The sequence below is a fragment of the Henckelia pumila genome, chromosome 1, assembly GCF_033568475.1.
Source record: "Henckelia pumila isolate YLH828 chromosome 1, ASM3356847v2, whole genome shotgun sequence".
In the NCBI taxonomy this organism is placed as follows: Eukaryota; Viridiplantae; Streptophyta; class Magnoliopsida; order Lamiales; family Gesneriaceae; genus Henckelia; species Henckelia pumila.
Window position 1 is genome coordinate 123,738,633 of NC_133120.1, and position 26,860 is coordinate 123,765,492.

Consider the following 26,860-nt stretch of genomic DNA (forward strand, 5'->3'; position numbering starts at 1 on the left):
TGTTTATTTTTATTCTAATTTTGTTGTGATTTATATTTTATAGAATGGCTGAAAGTGGTAATAATGCTAGTCGTGGTCGTGGTCGTGGGAGACCTCGCATTGATGTTAATACTAAGGTTAACCAAGCTGCTGGACGATTAGAACAACTTAGGATGGATGAGTTAGTTGCCCGTTTCCATACCATGCGTCCACCTCGTTATTTTGGTAATGAAGGACCTGAAAAAGCTGAAATCTGGATTACTGAGATTGAAGACCTCTTTGATTTGATTGAATATCCATCGGCGCAACGTTTGAAGCTAGCACTCCATCAGTTGAAGGATCGTGCTAAGATGTGGTGGGCTACTACCTTGATGACTTTGGAATCTCAGAAAGTAACACCGTCTTGGGATGTATTCAAGCTGAAGTTCAGGGAAAGTTATTGTCCTCCATCGTTCTATAGTGCCAAATCAACTGAATTCCATAATTTGAAACAAGGAAATATGTCGGTACAAGACTATGCTGATACTTTTTACGAACTGTTGAAGTATGCTCCTCATGTTGCTGCTAGTCAGGGAGCTATTGTTGAAAGCTTCACTGAAGGATTAGATGATCGCTTGCATCCATTTGTCTCGACTGGAAAGCCAATGAATTATCCCGAAGCTGTGGAATTGGCAAAAAGGGCTGAGGCAAGTTTTCGAAGGAGAGGTGGAAACAAGACTCCTATCCAGCACCAATCTGGCAAGCAATCTTCAAGTCATTTTAGTACTTCATCTTTACGTCCAAAAGGGAAACAATTCAAGAAATCTGGCTCTAGTTCTACTAGTTCTGAAGGTTCTGGAAAGCAGAGTGGACAACGCTACACTGGTCCTTATTGTGATAACTGCGGTGGGAAACATTTCAGCAATCAATGTGTGGGAGTTCAAGGACTTTGCAATGTTTGTGGCAGACCAGGACACTTTGCTCGAGTTTGCCCCAGTCAGACAGGAAAATCAGTGCAGGCAGGTAGTGGAACACCTGGTGGCAAATTTTCTGCACCATCCCACTCTTCTCAACAGTCGAGCAGGCCACATCAGCAATCAAGAGGACAAGGTGGTCAACAAAATCAGCCACCCGTTCGTGTATTTGCCTTGACAGAGGACGAGGCACAGGCAGCTCCAGGTACTGTAATTACTGGTAATTGCACTCTATGTGGTTTTACAGCACGAGTACTCTTTGATACGGGAGCATCACATTCGTTTATCTCTCATGCCTTTGTCGCTTCGCATGATCTTTGCACCACTAGTATGAATGGAAATTTATCAGTTGCTACTCCAATGGGAAGAATGATCATAACTGATAATGTTGTGTTTAATGCGGTGTTGCTCTATGCTGATAATGTGTTGTACCTGAATCTTATAGTCCTACCTATGCATGATTTCGATTGTATTGTGGGTATGGATGTTCTAACTTCTAATAAAGCCACTGTCGATTGTTATAGAGGAATAGTTCGATTTAGACCTAGTTTTGCTCCTAAATGGAATTTCTATGGTCGAGGTTCACGAGCTAAGATTCCTTTAGTCTCTTCTATCGAAATGACTCGTCTGTTGGACTCAGGAAATGAAGGTTTTCTTGTTTATGCTGTCGATCTGTCTCAAGGTGAGCGGTCAATATCTGACATTCCTGTTGTTTGCGAATTTCCTGATGTATTTCCTGAGGAAATTCCTGGTTTTCCACCAGAACGAGAAGTTGAGTTCAGTATAGAACTGATGCCAGGAACTGAACCTATATCTCGAGCACCGTATCGATTAGCTCCTGTTGAGTTAAAAGAATTGAAAGAACAGTTACAGGAATTGTTGAGTAAAGGTTATATTCGCCCAAGTTCTTCACCTTGGGGTGCTCCTGTTCTTTTTGTTAAAAAGAAAGATGGCACGATGAGAATGTGCATTGATTACAGACAATTGAATAAGTCAACCATCAAGAACAAATATCCGCTTCCAAGAATTGATGACTTGTTTGATCAGTTGCAAGGTACGGCGGTGTATTCCAAAATTGATCTTCGCTCTGGATATCACCAAGTACGAGTTAGACAACAAGATGTTACAAAAACAGCATTTCGCACTAGACATGGACACTTTGAATTTTTAGTTATGCCTTTTGGTTTGACTAATGCTCCTGCTATTTTCATGGACTTGATGAATCGTGTATTCAGAAAATATCTCGATAAGTTTGTCATTGTTTTCATCGACGATATTCTTATTTATTCCAAGTCTGAAGAAGAACACGCTAAGCACTTGAGGTTAATTCTTCGAATTCTTCAAAAGAAACAATTTTATGCAAAGTTGTCCAAGTGTGAGTTTTGGCTAGACAGAGTTGTCTTTCTAGGCCATGTTATCTCTGAACATGGTATTTCTGTTGATCCAAGTAAAGTAGAAGCAGTGTTGAATTGGCCAAGACCCTCAAATGTGCCAGAGATTCGGAGTTTTATGGGTTTAGCTGGTTATTATCGTAGATTCATTGAAGGATTCTCAAAGATTGCTAAACCTATCACTTTGTTGACTCAGAAAAATCAGAAATTCATTTGGTCTGATGAATGTGAGTCAAGTTTTGTTGAGTTGAAGAAGAGATTGACTTCTGCACCAGTACTTACAATTCCAAGTGGTTCTGGAGGATTTGTTGTTTGCACCGATGCTTCGTCTCGAGGATTAGGTTGTGTCTTGATGCAACATGGCCGAGTAGTGGCTTATGGTTCTCGTCAGTTGAAGACACACGAATCTAGGTATCCTGTCCATGATTTGGAATTGGCTGCTATTGTCTTCGCTCTAAAAATCTGGAGACATTATCTATTTGGAGAACAATTCGTAATTTATTCAGATCATAAGAGTCTCAAATATTTATTTTCTCAATCTGATTTGAATATGAGACAAAGACGTTGGATGGATCTTTTGAAAGATTATGATTGTGAGATCCAATATCAGCCGGGAAAAGTGAATGTCATTGCTGATGCTTTGAGTCGTAAAGTCGATAATGATGCTCAACTCTCCTCAATCTATATTTCTAAGTTGCACGAGGATATCTGCACTTCTGGTTTGAATTTTCAGATTCAAGGGAATGCTATCTGTGTTTCTCAGATTTCTGTTGAACCTGAGTTGATTCAGATTATTAAAGGTGCCCAGAAGTCGGATGATCAGATCCAGAAGTCTTATGATTTAGTGACTCAAGGACATCAATCTGGATTTTCAATTTATTTAGATGACTCTCTTCGATTGAATGGAAGATTAGTTGTCCCAGATATTCCTGACTTGCGCACAGCCATCCTTAATGAAGCTCATTGCACTCGTTATAGCATTCACCCAGGAGGCAAGAAAATGTATCATATTCTCAGACCTCAATTTTGGTGGAAGAACATGAAGAAGGATGTAGCTGAGTTTGTATCTCGTTGTATGGTCTGTCAGCAAGTCAAGGCAGAACGTATGAGACCAGGAGGATTACTACACAGTCTTGAAGTTCCTCAGTGGAACTGGGAACATGTGGCTATGGATTTTGTCACTCATTTGCCACGTACTTCTCGTCACTTCGATGCCATTTGGGTAGTGGTCGATAGATTGTCCAAGTCAGCTCACTTTATTCCGTATGAAAGGACTTACTCGTACAAGAAAATGGCTCGTTTGTTTATTGAGAATATAGTGAGACTGCATGGAGTTCCAGTTGCAATAGTCTCGGATCGTGACCCTAGATTTACTTCAAAGTTTTGGACTAGCTTCCAAAAATAAATGGGTACACGACTTGCGATGAGTACTGCATATCATCCTCAGACCGATGGTCAAACTGAGCGTACAATCCAAACTCTTGAGGATTTGCTTAGAGCTGTAGTTATGGATTTTAAAGAGAGTTGGCAAGAAGCTTTACCATTAGCGGAATTTTCTTACAATAACAGTTTCCAAGTGACTATAGGCATGGCTCCTTTTGAAGCTTTGTATGGTCGCAGATGTAGATCACCGCTCTGTTGGGATGAGTTCGGTGAAAAGCAATTGACTGGACCCGAGATTGTTCAGGAAATGCATGACAAAGTTCAGTTGATACGTCAAAGAATGAAAGCTGCCCAAGATCGACAAACAAGCTATGCGAATAAACGTCGTCGACCTTTGGAATTTCAAGTTGATGATTTTGTATTTCTAAAAATCTCACCGTTTAGAGGCGTTGTTCGTTTTGGTATGAGAGGTAAGTTGTCACCTCGATACATTGGTCCTTATAGAATTGTTGAACGTATTGGGCCTTGTGCTTATCGGTTGGAGTTGCCACAATCTTTGGATGAAATCCACGATGTGTTTCATGTATCTATGTTGCGTAAGTATGAGCCTGATCCGTCTCATGTCATTCAGCCTGATGAGGTTGAACTCGATCCAGCATTGTCTTATACTGAGTATCCTATGTCTGTCTTGGATCGCAAGGAGAAAGTTCTTCGCAACAAAGTTGTACCACTAGTTCGAGTTCAGTGGTCGAGGCATGGGGTAGAGGAATCTACTTGGGAGACAGAGGAGAAGATAAGAACTTCTTATCCATATTTGTTTGATTCCTAGTACTGAAGTGGGGTATATTGCGTTTAAGATGTATGTGTGTAAACTGAAATTTCGAGGACGAAATTTGTTTTTAGTGGTGGAGAAATGTAAGACCCAGAAGTTAATTATCTGGTAATTTGGCATAATTAGAATTATTATTGAGATGCTAAATTAAAATAATTATTTATGCCAAATAAATTAGTAAGTGTATTAAAAATATATATTTTTGAATATCGAGATTTAAACGATATAAATACATATTAGAGCTAAAATAATACACGAGAGTTGAAATATCTTAACTGTGTCAAGTTGCCCAAATAATAATAAAATAAAGGACACACACACCCTTACATATATACATATCCACGCTTCAGACAAAAGCTAAGGAAAGAAAAAGAAAAGAGAAGTCATCCCCAAATCCTTCCATTCCCGTCACCCTTGGAGCAGCTCCGGTAAACTGCTCATAACTTCTTCATTCGGAGTCCAAAATTCGATTCGTTTGTTGGGTTTTCTTCCTTACATCCGTGGCTTCGATTCAAGCTAAGAATCGATGAATTTGATGCCCGTTTGAGCCCGAATCGAGCTACTTTCAGAAGCTAGACGTGCTGCTATTTTCTGCTGCGTTTCTTCAGGTAAGAAAGCTTCGATCTCAGAGTCTTTTAGACAGTAATTCTGCTGTATTTCGAAGCTTATAGATAGCTGAACCTTCCCCTATTCATTCAGTTCATTTCCAGCCTTTTCCGGTGAGTTTTCCGGCGAGCTCGAAGGCTGTCCCGGTCCAACTAGTTTAGCTTCGAGTTGTGATGTTTTAATCCATTCTTCCAGCCTTGAGCGTGAGTTTCCAGCTAGTTTTGTTGAGGTAAAGTGGGCTGCCCGACTTTGGAATTTTTACCCGCTTCGATTTAATTTGATCTCGTTGATTAAATGACATTGTTTTGATATATTATGGAATATAAATTGTGTTGTAGGCCGAAACTTGGGATTTTAGATTGAGCTTTGGACCTTCGTTTGAATTGGTATAGGTATGTTACGGTTGGTAACATACAACGATAAAAATATAAATATTGTTTTGCCGATATTATGTTGATTACGTGAACTATATGGATTATGTGAATTTAAATGCCTCGTTGTTTATATGTTAAATTATTTGATATATTTTGTGGCATTTAGAATAGGGAATGATATTCACTACATCACACGTTGAGCCCTATCATTCTTGTTACCCGTTATCATGTTGTATTGTACTCTGGGCACACGTATTGTTATTTCGGGAATCAGCTGGTGGCTTTTTATGCCTAGTATCCCTGAGACCGAAATTATGATTGTCTATTCCTTGATGCATTTTCTGTGTGATATGCACTTGGAATCTTGACATCGTATGTTGTTCGTTATTGTGCCTATCTGTTGTATCGTTATCAGCTGTATGGAGGCCGAGTCGTGGGTGTTTAATTTCACCCAGCACGACATACCTCGCATACTTGACAGGGCGGTTTAGTTACATGACGATGTAGCTCCCCTGTGTTCTAGCTCGAGCATTGTTCCAGTTGTTATCGTACCATTTGTTGGCTCCTGTTATCCCGTTTACTTTGAGCCCAGTTCATGCATTACATACTACATTTTATAATGTGTTTATGCATAGTTTATATGTTTTGTTGTTGTTGCCTAACTGTTTCATACCAAAATCCTAACCTCAGTTAATTCTGGGGGGCTACTGTAGTAACCCGGAAACCATTTTAAGATAATAATATGTTAAACATGATTAAGGGTTGGTAATTGATCTATTTCGGAGTGTTATTGGACTTCGGAAGAGGAATTTGGGCTTTTGACTTCGGGCCAGATCGGAAGCTCCGATCCCAGTTCGGAAGCTCCGATCCTGACCACTTCGGAAGCAGATCGGATGCACGGAGATCGGACGTTCCGATCAGGAACGGAGGTTCCGATCTCAGCCAGCCAGCAATGCTCGATGACTCAGCCGTGAGTTTTGACAAGTGTTGATCGGGGGTTCGATCGGAAGTTCCGATCCCGGAACGGTGGTTCCGATCCCGACGTGTCGGACATGCACAGAATGAGCTGGAATCGGAAGCTCCGATCCCGAGATCGGTGGTTCCGATCGTTGCCGAGATTTTGGCTATAAATAGGGCTCATTTGCTTCAGTTTTGAAATACGAATTCCCGCGTTTCCTTCTTCAGTTATATAGTGTGAGATATACACTTGAGGGCCCTATCGATTATAATAGAGGTTCTGGAATAACCAAGGTGTGGTTATAGTCATCCGGGACTAGCGACTCCAAAGGGCTAACTACGGACGAAGGTATGGTCCGGGAATCTATTTAAGTTTTGGGAGTACTTATTAGCTTAGTTAAGGCTTATAGAATTTATGTAGTGATACGGTGAACTTTTGAATATAGGCTTGGAACCTAGGATCCTATTATACTTGAACTAGCCTAGAGGTACGTACACATTGACTGAGATTGCCAGCGAGTATACATGTTTATATGTTGCATTTATTTGGCATTATTATATGGCATGATATATGATTTACCGCTTTCTATATCCATATGTCATGTGCATATACACGTTGAGCCTATTTCTTGTTATACCTGACTATAGAGCCGCTCAGCTCTATACTCGATAGTCTGTCACTGAGAGTACCGCGACGGCGGGGGCATTTATGTCTGTCTACTCTGGTGTACTAGACGAGTGTGGTTGCACCCAGAGGTTGATCCGTGCGGTGGCAGCACTCATATGGCGCCGGTTCTGAGCATGACTTTTCAGATGACCCTGTACCAGTCATCATGTTGCATGCATTATATACATATGTTTACTCATGTCTATGTACTGGGCGTTAGCGCTCACGTCCTAGTTGTTATCTTGGACACCCTATTCTATGGGGCAGGTCGCAGGATGGACGGAGCTGGTAGTTCAAGGCAGGACTAGGGAGCAGGAGCCTTGAGGATTTTATTATACAGCAAGATTTGATTTATTAGCTGTATAATGTTTACTGTTTAAGAATTTCGATATGGTTGTATCACTACAGATTTAAGTCTGGATTATATTACTAAGCTGATATGTAAATTATGGATTATGTTTCCGCACGTTTTTACTCTGTTAAGTATTTTGCTGTATTAAGTTTAATGCATGTTATTAGTTGCCAGTTAGTAGGTGATTCCATGCAGGGTCACTACATTTTTGGTATCAGAGCATGCATAGATTTTGGGATTAGTACTTGGGATTTAGTTTAGTCTTGAGTAATTCTTGCGCATTTGGGATTTTAATGTGCAATTCTTTTCAGGATATGGCTGACGAGAGTCACGGTAGTGTTGGCCAGGGAAGTGGTCATCATCATCGTCGCCATCATCATCATGATGATCAACATCGTCCTCATGAGGGTCGACGTCGCTACTCTATTAATAAGTTTATGCAGGTAGGACCGAAACCCTTAGTGGGAGGCGAGAATCCTGAACAAGCTAGAAGCTGGATGTCTAAACTTGAGAGCACGTTCCGAGCTTTTGAGTGTACTGAGGAGCAGAAATTGGAAGTTCTAGAATTCGTTCTAGAGGATAGAGCACGTTTTTGGTGGGATGCCAAGGTTGCTCAGGCACGTACTGAGAGAGGACAGGTGACTTGGGGGATTTCTGTCGGGAGTTTCAGAAATTGTATTTTCCTCCGGCTGTTCGCCAAGCACGATCTATGGAGTTGCTTACTCTGAGGCAAGGATCAATGACTATTGATCAGTATCAGCAGCGATTTCTTGATCTGCTACCTTTCAGTCCTCATATCAATGAGAGTGATGCGTCGAAATATGATATCTTTCTGCAAGGACTGAACCAAGATATCTACTCTCAGATTGTCGTCTGTGATGAACCGGTATCTTATGAGACTTTGGTGAACCGTTGCCATCTTGTGGAGACTAGCAACAGGCGTGCACAGTTGATGATGCCAGCACAGCCTAGTGGATCTTTTGAGCCTCGAGCTCAATCTGTTGTGCCATCTGTACCTACGTCTTCTTCTACTCCTACTACTTCGTCTGGTTCTCGTGGTTCACGAGGTACTTTCCGCTTTGGGAAGAAGAAGAAGAAGGAGGAGTTTTGTAGCCACTGTGGTGGGAAGCATCCTGCAGCTTCATGTCGGAGAGCGACTGGGGCGTGTTATATTTGTGGTCAGCAGGGACATCTGCGGAGAGATTGTCCTCAGCGTATGGGTTCTGCTAGTGGATCGGGATCACAAGTTGGATCTCAAGCTTCTACTTTTCCACGTCAGCAGCCAGCACCACAGAGTTCTTCTGGTTATCGTCCCCAGACTCAAGGGCAGGTGTTTGCTCTGTCTCAGGAGCAGGCTACTGAGGGAAGCGATCGCATGTTGGCAGGTAACTTCTTGTTATGTGGTATTCCTGCACTTGTATTAATTGATACTGGAGCATCGCATTCCTTTATTTCTAGTCGCTTTGTTAAGAGACATAGATTACCTTACGTATCATTAGATATGGATTTAGTTGTATCTACTTCGTTGGAGCAAGAGATAATAACTAAGCGTCTAGTGATGGGTTGCCTTCTGGAGTTTGAGGGTAATGTGTTATCGGCTAATTTGATGATATTAGCGATGACGGATTTTGACTGTATCTTGGGAATAGATATGCTGACTTTGTATCACGCTACTGTGGATTGTTATCAGCGTCTGGTACAGTTTCATCCCGTTGAGGGTGATAGCTGGTACTTTTATGGTGAGGGTGCGCGACCTCCGATGCCACTTGTTTCGGCTCTGAAGGCATGTCATGTCTTGGAGTCAGGTGGGGAGGGCTACCTCATCTATGCAGTTGATATGTCCATGAGTAGTACGGGTATTGCTCAGCTACCGGTTGTCAGCGAGTTTCCTGACGTATTCCCTGATGAGATTCCTGGTTTTCCTCCGGTTCGAGAGATTGAATTTGGTATTGATTTAGTACCAGGAACTACGCCTATATCCCGAGCACCTTATCGTCTGGCACTGTCAGAGATGAGGGAATTGAAACGGCAGTTACAGGATCTGCTTGACAAGGGATATATTCGTCCGAGTGTTTCTCCGTGGGGAGCACCTGTTTTGTTTGTCAAGAAGAAGGATGGATCGATGCGATTATGTATTGATTACAGGCATTTGAATCGTGTCACCATCAAGAATAAGTATCCTTTGCCGCGGATTGATGATCTGTTCGATCAACTACAGGGTACTTCTGTTTATTCGAAGATAGATCTGAGATCTGGATACCATCAGATGCGGGTACGAGACTCAGATATATCTACGACTGCTTTCAGGACCAGATACGGGCATTATGAGTTTCTGGTGATGCCATTCGGTTTGACGAATGCACCGGCAGTCTTTATGAATCTGATGAATCAGATATTTCGAGATTATCTGGATAGATTTGTCATCGTCTTTATAGATGATATTCTTGTTTATTCTCATGACAAGGATGAGCATGCACAGCATTTGAGGATTGTTCTACAGACGTTACGAGATAAGCAGCTATATGCGAAATTAAGTAAGTGTGAATTCTGGCTTGATCGGGTAGTATTTCTCGGTCATGTGATTTCTAATGAAGGGATATCTGTTGATCCTAGTAAGATAGAGGCAGTGCTGAACTGGTCTCGACCGACGACGGTTGCTGAGATTCGTAGTTTCTTGGGTCTAGCGGGATATTACCGTCGATTCATCGCGAATTTTTCACAGTTGGCCAGGCCTTTGACTCAGCTTACTCGGAAAGATGTTGCCTTCATTTGGTCCTCGGATTGTGAGGAGTCATTTCACGAGCTGCGTAGACGTCTTACTACTGCACCTGTGCTAGCTCTACCTTCTGGATCAGGAGGTTATGTTGTCTATACTGATGCCTCTGGTCAGGGGTTAGGATGTGTTTTGACACAGCATGGACATGTTATTGCCTATGCTTCTCGATAGTTGAAGTTGCATGAGAGTAATTATCCAGTGCATGATCTCGAGTTAGCCGCCATTGTATTTGCGCTCAAGATTTGGAGACATTATCTTTATGGCGAGAAATTTGAGATATTTACGGATCACAAGAGTTTGAAGTATTTATTCACTCAGGCAGAGTTGAATATGCGACAGAGACGCTGGATGGATCTCCTGAAGGATTATGATTGTGAAATCAAATATCATCCAGGTTCTGCTAATCTTACTACTGATGCCTTGAGTCGGCAGGTGAGACTGTCTGCACTTCAGACTAATGAAATATCTCATATGATTCAAGAGTGCTGTTCATTGAGTTTTACGCTCAAGCACAAGAAAAGGAGGAATGGGATTCGTTTGTATACTATTCTATCTGAGCCAGCATTGTATTCTCGGATCAGAGATGCTCAGATATCTGATGTTAAGACTCAGCGATTGGCACGTCTAGCCAATGGAATTAATACATCTGGATTCCATTTTCAGGCAGATGGTTTATTGTACCTATCCAATAGAGTGGTTGTACCTAATGTTGCGGAACTCAGGAATGATATTCTATCTCAAGCTCACAGGAGTCGATTATCAGTTCATCCTGGAAGTATGAAAATGTATAAGGACTTGCGAACTAGATTCTGGTGGAAGGGGATGAAGCGAAGTGTTTATCAGTTTGTTTCGAGATGTTTGGTTTGTCAACAGGTCAAGGCTGAACATCGACGACCAGGTGGATTACTGCAGAATCTTGAGATTCCCGAATGGAAGTGGGAGCACGTGACTATGGATTTTGTTACCCACTTGCCTATGACTTCACGTCAGTGTGATGCTATCTGGGTTGTCGTTGACCGTTTGACGAAATCAGCACACTTTATTCCTTATAACCGGTAATATTCTTATGATCGCATGGCACGCTTATATATCCAGGAGGTTGTGCGATTACATGGGATTCCAGTGAGTATTGTCAGTGATAGAGATCCGCGATTTACTTCACGTTTTTGGGGTAGTTTTCAGCAGGCGTTGGGTACCACTCTGAGTTTGAGCACGGCGTATCATCCGGAGACTAACGGGCAGTCAGAGCGCACTATTCGTACGCTGGAGGATATGCTACGTTCTTCTGTCATGGATTTTGGTTTATCTTGGCAAGATCAGTTACCTTTGATTGAATTTGCCTACAATAACAGTTATCATCGTAGTATTGATATGGCACCTTTCGAGGCATTGTATGGTCGACGGTGTCGTACTCCGTTATTCTGGGATGAAGTCGGGGAACGGCAAGTCGAGGATCCTGAATTGGTGCAGCAGATTGTAGACAAGATAGATTTGATCAAGCATAGGATCAAAGTTGCTCAAGATAGACAAGCCAGTTATGCGAATATTCACCGCAGGCCACTTCAGTTTGAGCCTGGTGAATATGTTTTTCTGCGAGTATCACCTTTCAGAAAGGTGATGAGATTCGGTGTGAAAGGCAAGTTGTCTCCTCGTTACATTGGGCCTTTCCAGATACTGGAGAAGATCGGAGATGTTGCTTATCGTTTGGCTTTACCGCCATCTCTTTCCAGTATACACAATGTTTTTCATGTGTCGTTGCTTCGACAGTACATAGCTGATGAATCTCATGTGATTCAATCTACTGATATTCAGCTAGAGCCAGATCTGTCTTTTGTTGAACGACCAATCTGTATCCTAGACAGGAAGGAGAAAGTTCTTCGGAACAAGACTATACCACTTGTGATGATACAGTGGCAGCGCCGAGGCGTTGAAGAAGCAACTTGGGAAACTGAGAGTCGTATGCGAGCAGAATATCCTGAGTTGTTTGCTTTGTATTTTTGATTACCATATAAGATGTAATTACCGTTGTTGTAATAAGACATGGTTTGTTGTTTCATATTGTTATCTTGATTTATCTTTAGATGTTATTTCGCGGACGAAATATCTAAAGGTGGGGAGAATGTAGTAACCCGGAAACCATTTTAAGATAATAATATGTTAAACATGATTAAGGGTTGGTAATTGATCTATTTCGGAGTGTTATTGGACTTCGGAAGAGGAATTTGGGCTTTTGACTTCGGGCCAGATCGGAAGCTCCGATCCCAGTTCGGAAGCTCCGATCCTGACCACTTCGGAAGCAGATCGGATGCACGGAGATCGGACGTTCCGATCAGGAACGGAGGTTCCGATCTCAGCCAGCCAGCAATGCTCGATGACTCAGCCGTGAGTTTTGACAAGTGTTGATCGGGGGTTTGATCGGAAGTTCCGATCCCGGAACGGTGGTTCCGATCCCGACGTGTCGGACATGCACAGAATGAGCTGGAATCGGAAGCTCCGATCCCGAGATCGGTGGTTCCGATCGTTGCCGAGATTTTGGCTATAAATAGGGCTCATTTGCTTCAGTTTTGAAATACGAATTCCCGCGTTTCCTTCTTCAGTTATATAGTGTGAGATATACACTTGAGGGCCCTATCGATTATAATAGAGGTTCTGGAATAACCAAGGTGTGGTTATAGTCATCCGGGACTAGCGACTCCAAAGGGCTAACTACGGACGAAGGTATGGTCCGGGAATCTATTTAAGTTTTGGGAGTACTTATTAGCTTAGTTAAGGCTTATAGAATTTATGTAGTGATACGGTGAACTTTTGAATATAGGCTTGGAACCTAGGATCCTATTATACTTGAACTAGCCTAGAGGTACGTACACATTGACTGAGATTGCCAGCGAGTATACATGTTTATATGTTGCATTTATTTGGCATTATTATATGGCATGATATATGATTTACCGCTTTCTATATCCATATGTCATGTGCATATACACGTTGAGCCTATTTCTTGTTATACCTGACTATAGAGCCGCTCAGCTCTATACTCGATAGTCTGTCACTGAGAGTACCGCGACGGCGGGGGCATTTATGTCTGTCTACTCTGGTGTACTAGACGAGTGTGGTTGCACCCAGAGGTTGATCCGTGCGGTGGCAGCACTCATATGGCGCCGGTTCTGAGCATGACTTTTCAGATGACCCTGTACCAGTCATCATGTTGCATGCATTATATACATATGTTTACTCATGTCTATGTACTGGGCGTTAGCGCTCACGTCCTAGTTGTTATCTTGGACACCCTATTCTATGGGGCAGGTCGCAGGATGGACGGAGCTGGTAGTTCAAGGCAGGACTAGGGAGCAGGAGCCTTGAGGATTTTATTATACAGCAAGATTTGATTTATTAGCTGTATAATGTTTACTGTTTAAGAATTTCGATATGGTTGTATCACTACAGATTTAAGTCTGGATTATATTACTAAGCTGATATGTAAATTATGGATTATGTTTCCGCACGTTTTTACTCTGTTAAGTATTTTGCTGTATTAAGTTTAATGCATGTTATTAGTTGCCAGTTAGTAGGTGATTCCATGCAGGGTCACTACATTTTTGGTATCAGAGCATGCATAGATTTTGGGATTAGTACTTGGGATTTAGTTTAGTCTTGAGTAATTCTTGCGCATTTGGGATTTTAATGTGCAATTCTTTTCAGGATATGGCTGACGAGAGTCACGGTAGTGTTGGCCAGGGAAGTGGTCATCATCATCGTCGCCATCATCATCATGATGATCAACATCGTCCTCATGAGGGTCGACGTCGCTACTCTATTAATAAGTTTATGCAGGTAGGACCGAAACCCTTAGTGGGAGGCGAGAATCCTGAACAAGCTAGAAGCTGGATGTCTAAACTTGAGAGCACGTTCCGAGCTTTTGAGTGTACTGAGGAGCAGAAATTGGAAGTTCTAGAATTCGTTCTAGAGGATAGAGCACGTTTTTGGTGGGATGCCAAGGTTGCTCAGGCACGTACTGAGAGAGGACAGGTGACTTGGGGGGATTTCTGTCGGGAGTTTCAGAAATTGTATTTTCCTCCGGCTGTTCGCCAAGCACGATCTATGGAGTTGCTTACTCTGAGGCAAGGATCAATGACTATTGATCAGTATCAGCAGCGATTTCTTGATCTGCTACCTTTCAGTCCTCATATCAATGAGAGTGATGCGTCGAAATATGATATCTTTCTGCAAGGACTGAACCAAGATATCTACTCTCAGATTGTCGTCTGTGATGAACCGGTATCTTATGAGACTTTGGTGAACCGTTGCCATCTTGTGGAGACTAGCAACAGGCGTGCACAGTTGATGATGCCAGCACAGCCTAGTGGATCTTTTGAGCCTCGAGCTCAATCTGTTGTGCCATCTGTACCTACGTCTTCTTCTACTCCTACTACTTCGTCTGGTTCTTGTGGTTCACGAGGTACTTTCTGCTTTGGGAAGAAGAAGAAGAAGGAGGAGTTTTGTAGCCACTGTGGTGGGAAGCATCCTGCAGCTTCATGTCGGAGAGCGACTGGGGCGTGTTATATTTGTGGTCAGCAGGGACATCTGCGGAGAGATTGTCCTCAGCGTATGGGTTCTGCTAGTGGATCGGGATCACAAGTTGGATCTCAAGCTTCTACTTTTCCACGTCAGCAGCCAGCACCACAGAGTTCTTCTGGTTATCGTCCCCAGACTCAAGGGCAGGTGTTTGCTCTGTCTCAGGAGCAGGCTACTGAGGGAAGCGATCGCATGTTGGCAGGTAACTTCTTGTTATGTGGTATTCCTGCACTTGTATTAATTGATACTGGAGCATCGCATTCCTTTATTTCTAGTCGCTTTGTTAAGAGACATAGATTACCTTACGTATCATTAGATATGGATTTAGTTGTATCTACTTCGTTGGAGCAAGAGATAATAACTAAGCGTCTAGTGATGGGTTGCCTTCTGGAGTTTGAGGGTAATGTGTTATCGGCTAATTTGATGATATTAGCGATGACGGATTTTGACTGTATCTTGGGAATAGATATGCTGACTTTGTATCACGCTACTGTGGATTGTTATCAGCGTCTGGTACAGTTTCATCCCGTTGAGGGTGATAGCTGGTACTTTTATGGTGAGGGTGCGCGACCTCCGATGCCACTTGTTTCGGCTCTGAAGGCATGTCATGTCTTGGAGTCAGGTGGGGAGGGCTACCTCATCTATGCAGTTGATATGTCCATGAGTAGTACGGGTATTGCTCAGCTACCGGTTGTCAGCGAGTTTCCTGACGTATTCCCTGATGAGATTCCTGGTTTTCCTCCGGTTCGAGAGATTGAATTTGGTATTGATTTAGTACCAGGAACTACGCCTATATCCCGAGCACCTTATCGTCTGGCACTGTCAGAGATGAGGGAATTGAAACGGCAGTTACAGGATCTGCTTGACAAGGGATATATTCGTCCGAGTGTTTCTCCGTGGGGAGCACCTGTTTTGTTTGTCAAGAAGAAGGATGGATCGATGCGATTATGTATTGATTACAGGCATTTGAATCGTGTCACCATCAAGAATAAGTATCCTTTGCCGCGGATTGATGATCTGTTCGATCAACTACAGGGTACTTCTGTTTATTCGAAGATAGATCTGAGATCTGGATACCATCAGATGCGGGTACGAGACTCAGATATATCTACGACTGCTTTCAGGACCAGATACGGGCATTATGAGTTTCTGGTGATGCCATTCGGTTTGACGAATGCACCGGCAGTCTTTATGAATCTGATGAATCAGATATTTCGAGATTATCTGGATAGATTTGTCATCGTCTTTATAGATGATATTCTTGTTTATTCTCATGACAAGGATGAGCATGCACAGCATTTGAGGATTGTTCTACAGACGTTACGAGATAAGCAGCTATATGCGAAATTAAGTAAGTGTGAATTCTGGCTTGATCGGGTAGTATTTCTCGGTCATGTGATTTCTAATGAAGGGATATCTGTTGATCCTAGTAAGATAGAGGCAGTGCTGAACTGGTCTCGACCGACGACGGTTTCTGAGATTCGTAGTTTCTTGGGTCTAGCGGGATATTACCGTCGGTTCATCGCGAATTTTTCACAGTTGGCCAGGCCTTTGACTCAGCTTACTCGGAAAGATGTTGCCTTCATTTGGTCCTCGGATTGTGAGGAGTCATTTCACGAGCTGCGTAGACGTCTTACTACTGCACCTGTGCTAGCTCTACCTTCTGGATCAGGAGGTTATGTTGTCTATACTGATGCCTCTGGTCAGGGGTTAGGATGTGTTTTGACACAGCATGGACATGTTATTGCCTATGCTTCTCGATAGTTGAAGTTGCATGAGAGTAATTATCCAGTGCATGATCTCGAGTTAGCCGCCATTGTATTTGCGCTCAAGATTTGGAGACATTATCTTTATGGCGAGAAATTTGAGATATTTACGGATCACAAGAGTTTGAAGTATTTATTCACTCAGGCAGAGTTGAATATGCGACAGAGACGCTGGATGGATCTCCTGAAGGATTATGATTGTGAAATCAAATATCATCCAGGTTCTGCTAATCTTACTACTGATTCCTTGAGTCGGCAGGTGAGACTGTCTGCACTTCAGACTAATGAAATATCTCATATGATTCAAGAGTGCTGTTCATTGAGTTTTACGCTCAAGCACAAGAAAAGGAGGAATGGGATTCGTTTGTATACTATTCTATCTGAGCCAGCATTGTATTCTCGGATCAGAGATGCTCAGATATCTGATGTTAAGACTCAGCGATTGGCACGTCTAGCCAATGGAATTAATACATCTGGATTCCATTTTCAGGCAGATGGTTTATTGTACCTATCCAATAGAGTGGTTGTACCTAATGTTGCGGAACTCAGGAATGATATTCTATCTCAAGCTCACAGGAGTCGATTATCAGTTCATCCTGGAAGTATGAAAATGTATAAGGACTTGCGAACTAGATTCTGGTGGAAGGGGATGAAGCGAAGTGTTTATCAGTTTGTTTCGAGATGTTTGGTTTGTCAACAGGTCAAGGCTGAACATCGACGACCAGGTGGATTACTGCAGAATCTTGAGATTCCCGAATGGAAGTGGGAGCACGTGACTATGGATTTTGTTACCCACTTGCCTATGACTTCACGTCAGTGTGATGCTATCTGGGTTGTCGTTGACCGTTTGACGAAATCAGCACACTTTATTCCTTATAACCGGTAATATTCTTATGATCGCATGGCACGCTTATATATCCAGGAGGTTGTGCGATTACATGGGATTCCAGTGAGTATTGTCAGTGATAGAGATCCGCGATTTACTTCACGTTTTTGGGGTAGTTTTCAGCAGGCGTTGGGTACCACTCTGAGTTTGAGCACGGCGTATCATCCGGAGACTAACGGGCAGTCAGAGCGCACTATTCGTACGCTGGAGGATATGCTACGTTCTTCTGTCATGGATTTTGGTTTATCTTGGCAAGATCAGTTACCTTTGATTGAATTTGCCTACAATAACAGTTATCATCGTAGTATTGATATGGCACCTTTCGAGGCATTGTATGGTCGACGGTGTCGTACTCCGTTATTCTGGGATGAAGTCGGGGAACGGCAAGTCGAGGATCCTGAATTGGTGCAGCAGATTGTAGACAAGATAGATTTGATCAAGCATAGGATCAAAGTTGCTCAAGATAGACAAGCCAGTTATGCGAATATTCACCGCAGGCCACTTCAGTTTGAGCCTGGTGAATATGTTTTTCTGCGAGTATCACCTTTCAGAAAGGTGATGAGATTCGGTGTGAAAGGCAAGTTGTCTCCTCGTTACATTGGGCCTTTCCAGATACTGGAGAAGATCGGAGATGTTGCTTATCGTTTGGCTTTACCGCCATCTCTTTCCAGTATACACAATGTTTTTCATGTGTCGTTGCTTCGACAGTACATAGCTGATGAATCTCATGTGATTCAATCTACTGATATTCAGCTAGAGCCAGATCTGTCTTTTGTTGAACGACCAATCTGTATCCTAGACAGGAAGGAGAAAGTTCTTCGGAACAAGACTATACCACTTGTGATGATACAGTGGCAGCGCCGAGGCGTTGAAGAAGCAACTTGGGAAACTGAGAGTCGTATGCGAGCAGAATATCCTGAGTTGTTTGCTTTGTATTTTTGATTACCATATAAGATGTAATTACCGTTGTTGTAATAAGACATGGTTTGTTGTTTCATATTGTTATCTTGATTTATCTTTAGATGTTATTTCGCGGACGAAATATCTAAAGGTGGGGAGAATGTAGTAACCCGGAAACCATTTTAAGATAATAATATGTTAAACATGATTAAGGGTTGGTAATTGATCTATTTCGGAGTGTTATTGGACTTCGGAAGAGGAATTTGGGCTTTTGACTTCGGGCCAGATCGGAAGCTCCGATCCCAGTTCGGAAGCTCCGATCCTGACCACTTCGGAAGCAGATCGGATGCACGGAGATCGGACGTTCCGATCAGGAACGGAGGTTCCGATCTCAGCCAGCCAGCAATGCTCGATGACTCAGCCGTGAGTTTTGACAAGTGTTGATCGGGGGTTTGATCGGAAGTTCCGATCCCGGAACGGTGGTTCCGATCCCGACGTGTCGGACATGCACAGAATGAGCTGGAATCGGAAGCTCCGATCCCGAGATCGGTGGTTCCGATCGTTGCCGAGATTTTGGCTATAAATAGGGCTCATTTGCTTCAGTTTTGAAATACGAATTCCCGCGTTTCCTTCTTCAGTTATATAGTGTGAGATATACACTTGAGGGCCCTATCGATTATAATAGAGGTTCTGGAATAACCAAGGTGTGGTTATAGTCATCCGGGACTAGCGACTCCAAAGGGCTAACTACGGACGAAGGTATGGTCCGGGAATCTATTTAAGTTTTGGGAGTACTTATTAGCTTAGTTAAGGCTTATAGAATTTATGTAGTGATACGGTGAACTTTTGAATATAGGCTTGGAACCTAGGATCCTATTATACTTGAACTAGCCTAGAGGTACGTACACATTGACTGAGATTGCCAGCGAGTATACATGTTTATATGTTGCATTTATTTGGCATTATTATATGGCATGATATATGATTTACCGCTTTCTATATCCATATGTCATGTGCATATACACGTTGAGCCTATTTCTTGTTATACCTGACTATAGAGCCGCTCAGCTCTATACTCGATAGTCTGTCACTGAGAGTACCGCGACGGCGGGGGCATTTATGTCTGTCTACTCTGGTGTACTAGACGAGTGTGGTTGCACCCAGAGGTTGATCCGTGCGGTGGCAGCACTCATATGGCGCCGGTTCTGAGCATGACTTTTCAGATGACCCTGTACCAGTCATCATGTTGCATGCATTATATACATATGTTTACTCATGTCTATGTACTGGGCGTTAGCGCTCACGTCCTAGTTGTTATCTTGGACACCCTATTCTATGGGGCAGGTCGCAGGATGGACGGAGCTGGTAGTTCAAGGCAGGACTAGGGAGCAGGAGCCTTGAGGATTTTATTATACAGCAAGATTTGATTTATTAGCTGTATAATGTTTACTGTTTAAGAATTTCGATATGGTTGTATCACTACAGATTTAAGTCTGGATTATATTACTAAGCTGATATGTAAATTATGGATTATGTTTCCGCACGTTTTTACTCTGTTAAGTATTTTGCTGTATTAAGTTTAATGCATGTTATTAGTTGCCAGTTAGTAGGTGATTCCATGCAGGGTCACTACATTTTTGGTATCAGAGCATGCATAGATTTTGGGATTAGTACTTGGGATTTAGTTTAGTCTTGAGTAATTCTTGCGCATTTGGGATTTTAATGTGCAATTCTTTTCAGGATATGGCTGACGAGAGTCACGGTAGTGTTGGCCAGGGAAGTGGTCATCATCATCGTCGCCATCATCATCATGATGATCAACATCGTCCTCATGAGGGTCGACGTCGCTACTCTATTAATAAGTTTATGCAGGTAGGACCGAAACCCTTAGTGGGAGGCGAGAATCCTGAACAAGCTAGAAGCTGGATGTCTAAACTTGAGAGCACGTTCCGAGCTTTTGAGTGTACTGAGGAGCAGAAATTGGAAGTTCTAGAATTCGTTCTAGAGGATAGAGCACGTTTTTGGTGGGATGCCAAGGTTGCTCAGGCACGTACTGAGAGAGGACAGGTGACTTGGGGGGATTTCTGTCGGGAGTTTCAGAAATTGTATTTTCCTCCGGCTGTTCGCCAAGCACGATCTATGGAGTTGCTTACTCTGAGGCAAGGATCAATGACTATTGATCAGTATCAGCAGCGATTTCTTGATCTGCTACCTTTCAGTCCTCATATCAATGAGAGTGATGCGTCGAAATATGATATCTTTCTGCAAGGACTGAACCAAGATATCTACTCTCAGATTGTCGTCTGTGATGAACCGGTATCTTATGAGACTTTGGTGAACCGTTGCCATCTTGTGGAGACTAGCAACAGGCGTGCACAGTTGATGATGCCAGCACAGCCTAGTGGATCTTTTGAGCCTCGAGCTCAATCTGTTGTGCCATCTGTACCTACGTCTTCTTCTACTCCTACTACTTCGTCTGGTTCTCGTGGTTCACGAGGTACTTTCCGCTTTGGGAAGAAGAAGAAGAAGGAGGAGTTTTGTAGCCACTGTGGTGGGAAGCATCCTGCAGCTTCATGTCGGAGAGCGACTGGGGCGTGTTATATTTGTGGTCAGCAGGGACATCTGCGGAGAGATTGTCCTCAGCGTATGGGTTCTGCTAGTGGATCGGGATCACAAGTTGGATCTCAAGCTTCTACTTTTCCACGTCAGCAGCCAGCACCACAGAGTTCTTCTGGTTATCGTCCCCAGACTCAAGGGCAGGTGTTTGCTCTGTCTCAGGAGCAGGCTACTGAGGGAAGCGATCGCATGTTGGCAGGTAACTTCTTGTTATGTGGTATTCCTGCACTTGTATTAATTGATACTGGAGCATCGCATTCCTTTATTTCTAGTCGCTTTGTTAAGAGACATAGATTACCTTACGTATCATTAGATATGGATTTAGTTGTATCTACTTCGTTGGAGCAAGAGATAATAACTAAGCGTCTAGTGATGGGTTGCCTTCTGGAGTTTGAGGGTAATGTGTTATCGGCTAATTTGATGATATTAGCGATGACGGATTTTGACTGTATTTTGGGAATAGATATGCTGACTTTGTATCACGCTACTGTGGATTGTTATCAGCGTCTGGTACAGTTTCATCCCGTTGAGGGTGATAGCTGGTACTTTTATGGTGAGGGTGCGCGACCTCCGATGCCACTTGTTTCGGCTCTGAAGGCATGTCATGTCTTGGAGTCAGGTGGGGAGGGCTACCTCATCTATGCAGTTGATATGTCCATGAGTAGTACGGGTATTGCTCAGCTACCGGTTGTCAGCGAGTTTCCTGACGTATTCCCTGATGAGATTCCTGGTTTTCCTCCGGTTCGAGAGGTTGAATTTGGTATTGATTTAGTACCAGGAACTACGCCTATATCCCGAGCACCTTATCGTCTGGCACTGTCAGAGATGAGGGAATTGAAACGGCAGTTACAGGATCTGCTTGACAAGGGATATATTCGTCCGAGTGTTTCTCCGTGGGGAGCACCTGTTTTGTTTGTCAAGAAGAAGGATGGATCGATGCGATTATGTATTGATTACAGGCATTTGAATCGTGTCACCATCAAGAATAAGTATCCTTTGCCGCGGATTGATGATCTGTTCGATCAACTACAGGGTACTTCTGTTTATTCGAAGATAGATCTGAGATCTGGATACCATCAGATGCGGGTACGAGACTCAGATATATCTACGACTGCTTTCAGGACCAGATACGGGCATTATGAGTTTCTGGTGATGCCATTCGGTTTGACGAATGCACCGGCAGTCTTTATGAATCTGATGAATCAGATATTTCGAGATTATCTAGATAGATTTGTCATCGTCTTTATAGATGATATTCTTGTTTATTCTCATGACAAGGATGAGCATGCACAGCATTTGAGGATTGTTCTACAGACGTTACGAGATAAGCAGCTATATGCGAAATTAAGTAAGTGTGAATTCTGGCTTGATCGGGTAGTATTTCTCGGTCATGTGATTTCTAATGAAGGGATATCTGTTGATCCTAGTAAGATAGAGGCAGTGCTGAACTGGTCTCGACCGACGACGGTTGCTGAGATTCGTAGTTTCTTGGGTCTAGCGGGATATTACCGTCGGTTCATCGCGAATTTTTCACAGTTGGCCAGGCCTTTGACTCAGCTTACTCGGAAAGATGTTGCCTTCATTTGGTCCTCGGATTGTGAGGAGTCATTTCACGAGCTGCGTAGACGTCTTACTACTGCACCTGTGCTAGCTCTACCTTCTGGATCAGGAGGTTATGTTGTCTATACTGATGCCTCTGGTCAGGGGTTAGGATGTGTTTTGACACAGCATGGACATGTTATTGCCTATGCTTCTCGATAGTTGAAGTTGCATGAGAGTAATTATCCAGTGCATGATCTCGAGTTAGCCGCCATTGTATTTGCGCTCAAGATTTGGAGACATTATCTTTATGGCGAGAAATTTGAGATATTTACGGATCACAAGAGTTTGAAGTATTTATTCACTCAGGCAGAGTTGAATATGCGACAGAGACGCTGGATGGATCTCCTGAAGGATTATGATTGTGAAATCAAATATCATCCAGGTTCTGCTAATCTTACTACTGATGCCTTGAGTCGGCAGGTGAGACTGTCTGCACTTCAGACTAATGAAATATCTCATATGATTCAAGAGTGCTGTTCATTGAGTTTTTCTCAAGCACAAGAAAAGGAGGAATGGGATTCGTTTGTATACTATTCTATCTGAGCCAGCATTGTATTCTCGGATCAGAGATGCTCAGATATCTGATGTTAAGACTCAGCGATTGGCACGTCTAGCCAATGGAATTAATACATCTGGATTCCATTTTCAGGCAGATGGTTTATTGTACCTATCCAATAGAGTGGTTGTACCTAATGTTGCGGAACTCAGGAATGATATTCTATCTCAAGCTCACAGGAGTCGATTATCAGTTCATCCTGGAAGTATGAAAATGTATAAGGACTTGCGAACTAGATTCTGGTGGAAGGGGATGAAGCGAAGTGTTTATCAGTTTGTTTCGAGATGTTTGGTTTGTCAACAGGTCAAGGCTGAACATCGACGACCAGGTGGATTACTGCAGAATCTTGAGATTCCCGAATGGAAGTGGGAGCACGTGACTATGGATTTTGTTACCCACTTGCCTATGACTTCACGTCAGTGTGATGCTATCTGGGTTGTCGTTGACCGTTTGACGAAATCAGCACACTTTATTCCTTATAACCGGTAATATTCTTATGATCGCATGGCACGCTTATATATCCAGGAGGTTGTGCGATTACATGGGATTCCAGTGAGTATTGTCAGTGATAGAGATCCGCGATTTACTTCACGTTTTTGGGGTAGTTTTCAGCAGGCGTTGGGTACCACTCTGAGTTTGAGCACGGCGTATCATCCGGAGACTAACGGGCAGTCAGAGCGCACTATTCGTACGCTGGAGGATATGCTACGTTCTTCTGTCATGGATTTTGGTTTATCTTGGCAAGATCAGTTACCTTTGATTGAATTTGCCTACAATAACAGTTATCATCGTAGTATTGATATGGCACCTTTCGAGGCATTGTATGGTCGACGGTGTCGTACTCCGTTATTCTGGGATGAAGTCGGGGAACGGCAAGTCGAGGATCCTGAATTGGTGCAGCAGATTGTAGACAAGATAGATTTGATCAAGCATAGGATCAAAGTTGCTCAAGATAGACAAGCCAGTTATGCGAATATTCACCGCAGGCCACTTCAGTTTGAGCCTGGTGAATATGTTTTTCTGCGAGTATCACCTTTCAGAAAGGTGATGAGATTCGGTGTGAAAGGCAAGTTGTCTCCTCGTTACATTGGGCCTTTCCAGATACTGGAGAAGATCGGAGATGTTGCTTATCGTTTGGCTTTACCGCCATCTCTTTCCAGTATACACAATGTTTTTCATGTGTCGTTGCTTCGACAGTACATAGCTGATGAATCTCATGTGATTCAATCTACTGATATTCAGCTAGAGCCAGATCTGTCTTTTGTTGAACGACCAATCTGTATCCTAGACAGGAAGGAGAAAGTTCTTCGGAACAAGACTATACCACTTGTGATGATACAGTGGCAGCGCCGAGGCGTTGAAGAAGCAACTTGGGAAACTGAGAGTCGTATGCGAGCAGAATATCCTGAGTTGTTTGCTTTGTATTTTTGATTACCATATAAGATGTAATTACCGTTGTTGTAATAAGACATGGTTTGTTGTTTCATATTGTTATCTTGATTTATCTTTAGATGTTATTTCGCGGACGAAATATCTAAAGGTGGGGAGAATGTAGTAACCCGGAAACCATTTTAAGATAATAATATGTTAAACATGATTAAGGGTTGGTAATTGATCTATTTCGGAGTGTTATTGGACTTCGGAAGAGGAATTTGGGCTTTTGACTTCGGGCCAGATCGGAAGCTCCGATCCCAGTTCGGAAGCTCCGATCCTGACCACTTCGGAAGCAGATCGGATGCACGGAGATCGGACGTTCCGATCAGGAACGGAGGTTCCGATCTCAGCCAGCCAGCAATGCTCGATGACTCAGCCGTGAGTTTTGACAAGTGTTGATCGGGGGTTTGATCGGAAGTTCCGATCCCGGAACGGTGGTTCCGATCCCGACGTGTCGGACATGCACAGAATGAGCTGGAATCGGAAGCTCCGATCCCGAGATCGGTGGTTCCGATCGTTGCCGAGATTTTGGCTATAAATAGGGCTCATTTGCTTCAGTTTTGAAATACGAATTCCCGCGTTTCCTTCTTCAATTATATAGTGTGAGATATACACTTGAGGGCCCTATCGATTATAATAGAGGTTCTGGAATAACCAAGGTGTGGTTATAGTCATCCGGGACTAGCGACTCCAAAGGGCTAACTACGGACGAAGGTATGGTCCGGGAATCTATTTAAGTTTTGGGAGTACTTATTAGCTTAGTTAAGGCTTATAGAATTTATGTAGTGATACGGTGAACTTTTGAATATAGGCTTGGAACCTAGGATCCTATTATACTTGAACTAGCCTAGAGGTACGTACACATTGACTGAGATTGCCAGCGAGTATACATGTTTATATGTTGCATTTATTTGGCATTATTATATGGCATGATATATGATTTACCGCTTTCTATATCCATATGTCATGTGCATATACACGTTGAGCCTATTTCTTGTTATACCTGACTATAGAGCCGCTCAGCTCTATACTCGATAGTCTGTCACTGAGAGTACCGCGACGGCGGGGCATTTATGTCTGTCTACTCTGGTGTACTAGACGAGTGTGGTTGCACCCAGAGGTTGATCCGTGCGGTGGCAGCACTCATATGGCGCCGGTTCTGAGCATGACTTTTCAGATGACCCTGTACCAGTCATCATGTTGCATGCATTATATACATATGTTTACTCATGTCTATGTACTGGGCGTTAGCGCTCACGTCCTAGTTGTTATCTTGGACACCCTATTCTATGGGGCAGGTCGCAGGATGGACGGAGCTGGTAGTTCAAGGCAGGACTAGGGAGCAGGAGCCTTGAGGATTTTATTATACAGCAAGATTCGATTTATTAGCTGTATAATGTTTACTGTTTAAGAATTTCGATATGGTTGTATCACTACAGATTTAAGCCTGGATTATATTACTAAGCTGATATGTAAATTATGGATTATGTTTCCGCACGTTTTTACTCTGTTAAGTATTTTGCTGTATTAAGTTTAATGCATGTTATTAGTTACCAGTTAGTAGGTGATTCCATGCAGGGTCACTACAGCTACTGTGGCTGCTGTTTGGCACCATGGTAGGCTACCCAAGTGACTTTTCAGCACCAGGCGGAGGGTCCGCTGGCGGAGCTCGTTGAGGAGGTTGGATCATGTCTTGTCTCCCAGTTATATTATGTATTATCGGAGTTATATTATGTATTATGTTAGAGTCATTTTTATATTCTCCGGGGAGATGCCCCGATGTATTTTTGTTGTATTTGAGAGTTCCTGCTATGTTTTAAATTATTATCAAGCCTTGTCGGCTCAGGTATGTGTTAACTGTTTTAATTTGTTTTCGTGCCTGGCCGGCACATGGTTGTGTGATGTTTAAGTTTGTTGAGGTCCTAGTTTTAGTTATTTTAAATAAACTGTTGTCTGTGTATTTTGGGATGTCCTACTTACGGGGAGGTCATGCCGAAATTTTTATAGGCCCAAAATTTATTTTAAATCGTTTTTCCACTGCTTTGACTTCTAATTATTTGTTTGTATGATAATTAAATGTAATTAGAGTAACCGGGCCTCACACATTGTCTAAGGTGTAGGAGAGAGACATTGATCATGACCCAATGAGAGCACTATTTGTGGATGTCCATTGCCACCCAATGTATATAATATGAGTATATTGTCCAAAATCCAAACTCATAACTTGTTTAATATGATGTTTTCTCGTCTTTAAGGAC

General features: G+C 42.8%; 1 protein-coding gene and 1 long non-coding RNA gene across 2 annotated transcripts; both read left to right on the plus strand.

Annotated features, from left to right (window-relative positions):
• Positions 1 to 26,632, plus strand: LOC140875942 (uncharacterized). The gene is made up of 2 exons (XM_073279778.1): positions 1 to 1,137; positions 26,223 to 26,632. Exons 1-2 carry the CDS (start codon positions 45 to 47, stop codon positions 26,276 to 26,278), a joined length of 1,149 nt encoding a protein of 382 aa, XP_073135879.1. The 5' UTR covers positions 1 to 44; the 3' UTR covers positions 26,279 to 26,632.
• LOC140875943 (uncharacterized) lies at positions 4,917 to 5,538 on the plus strand. The gene is made up of 3 exons (XR_012148617.1): positions 4,917 to 5,146; positions 5,238 to 5,373; positions 5,483 to 5,538. It is a non-coding gene; the product is annotated as an uncharacterized lncRNA (long non-coding RNA).
• Positions 26,633 to 26,860: the final 228 nt, after the last annotated feature.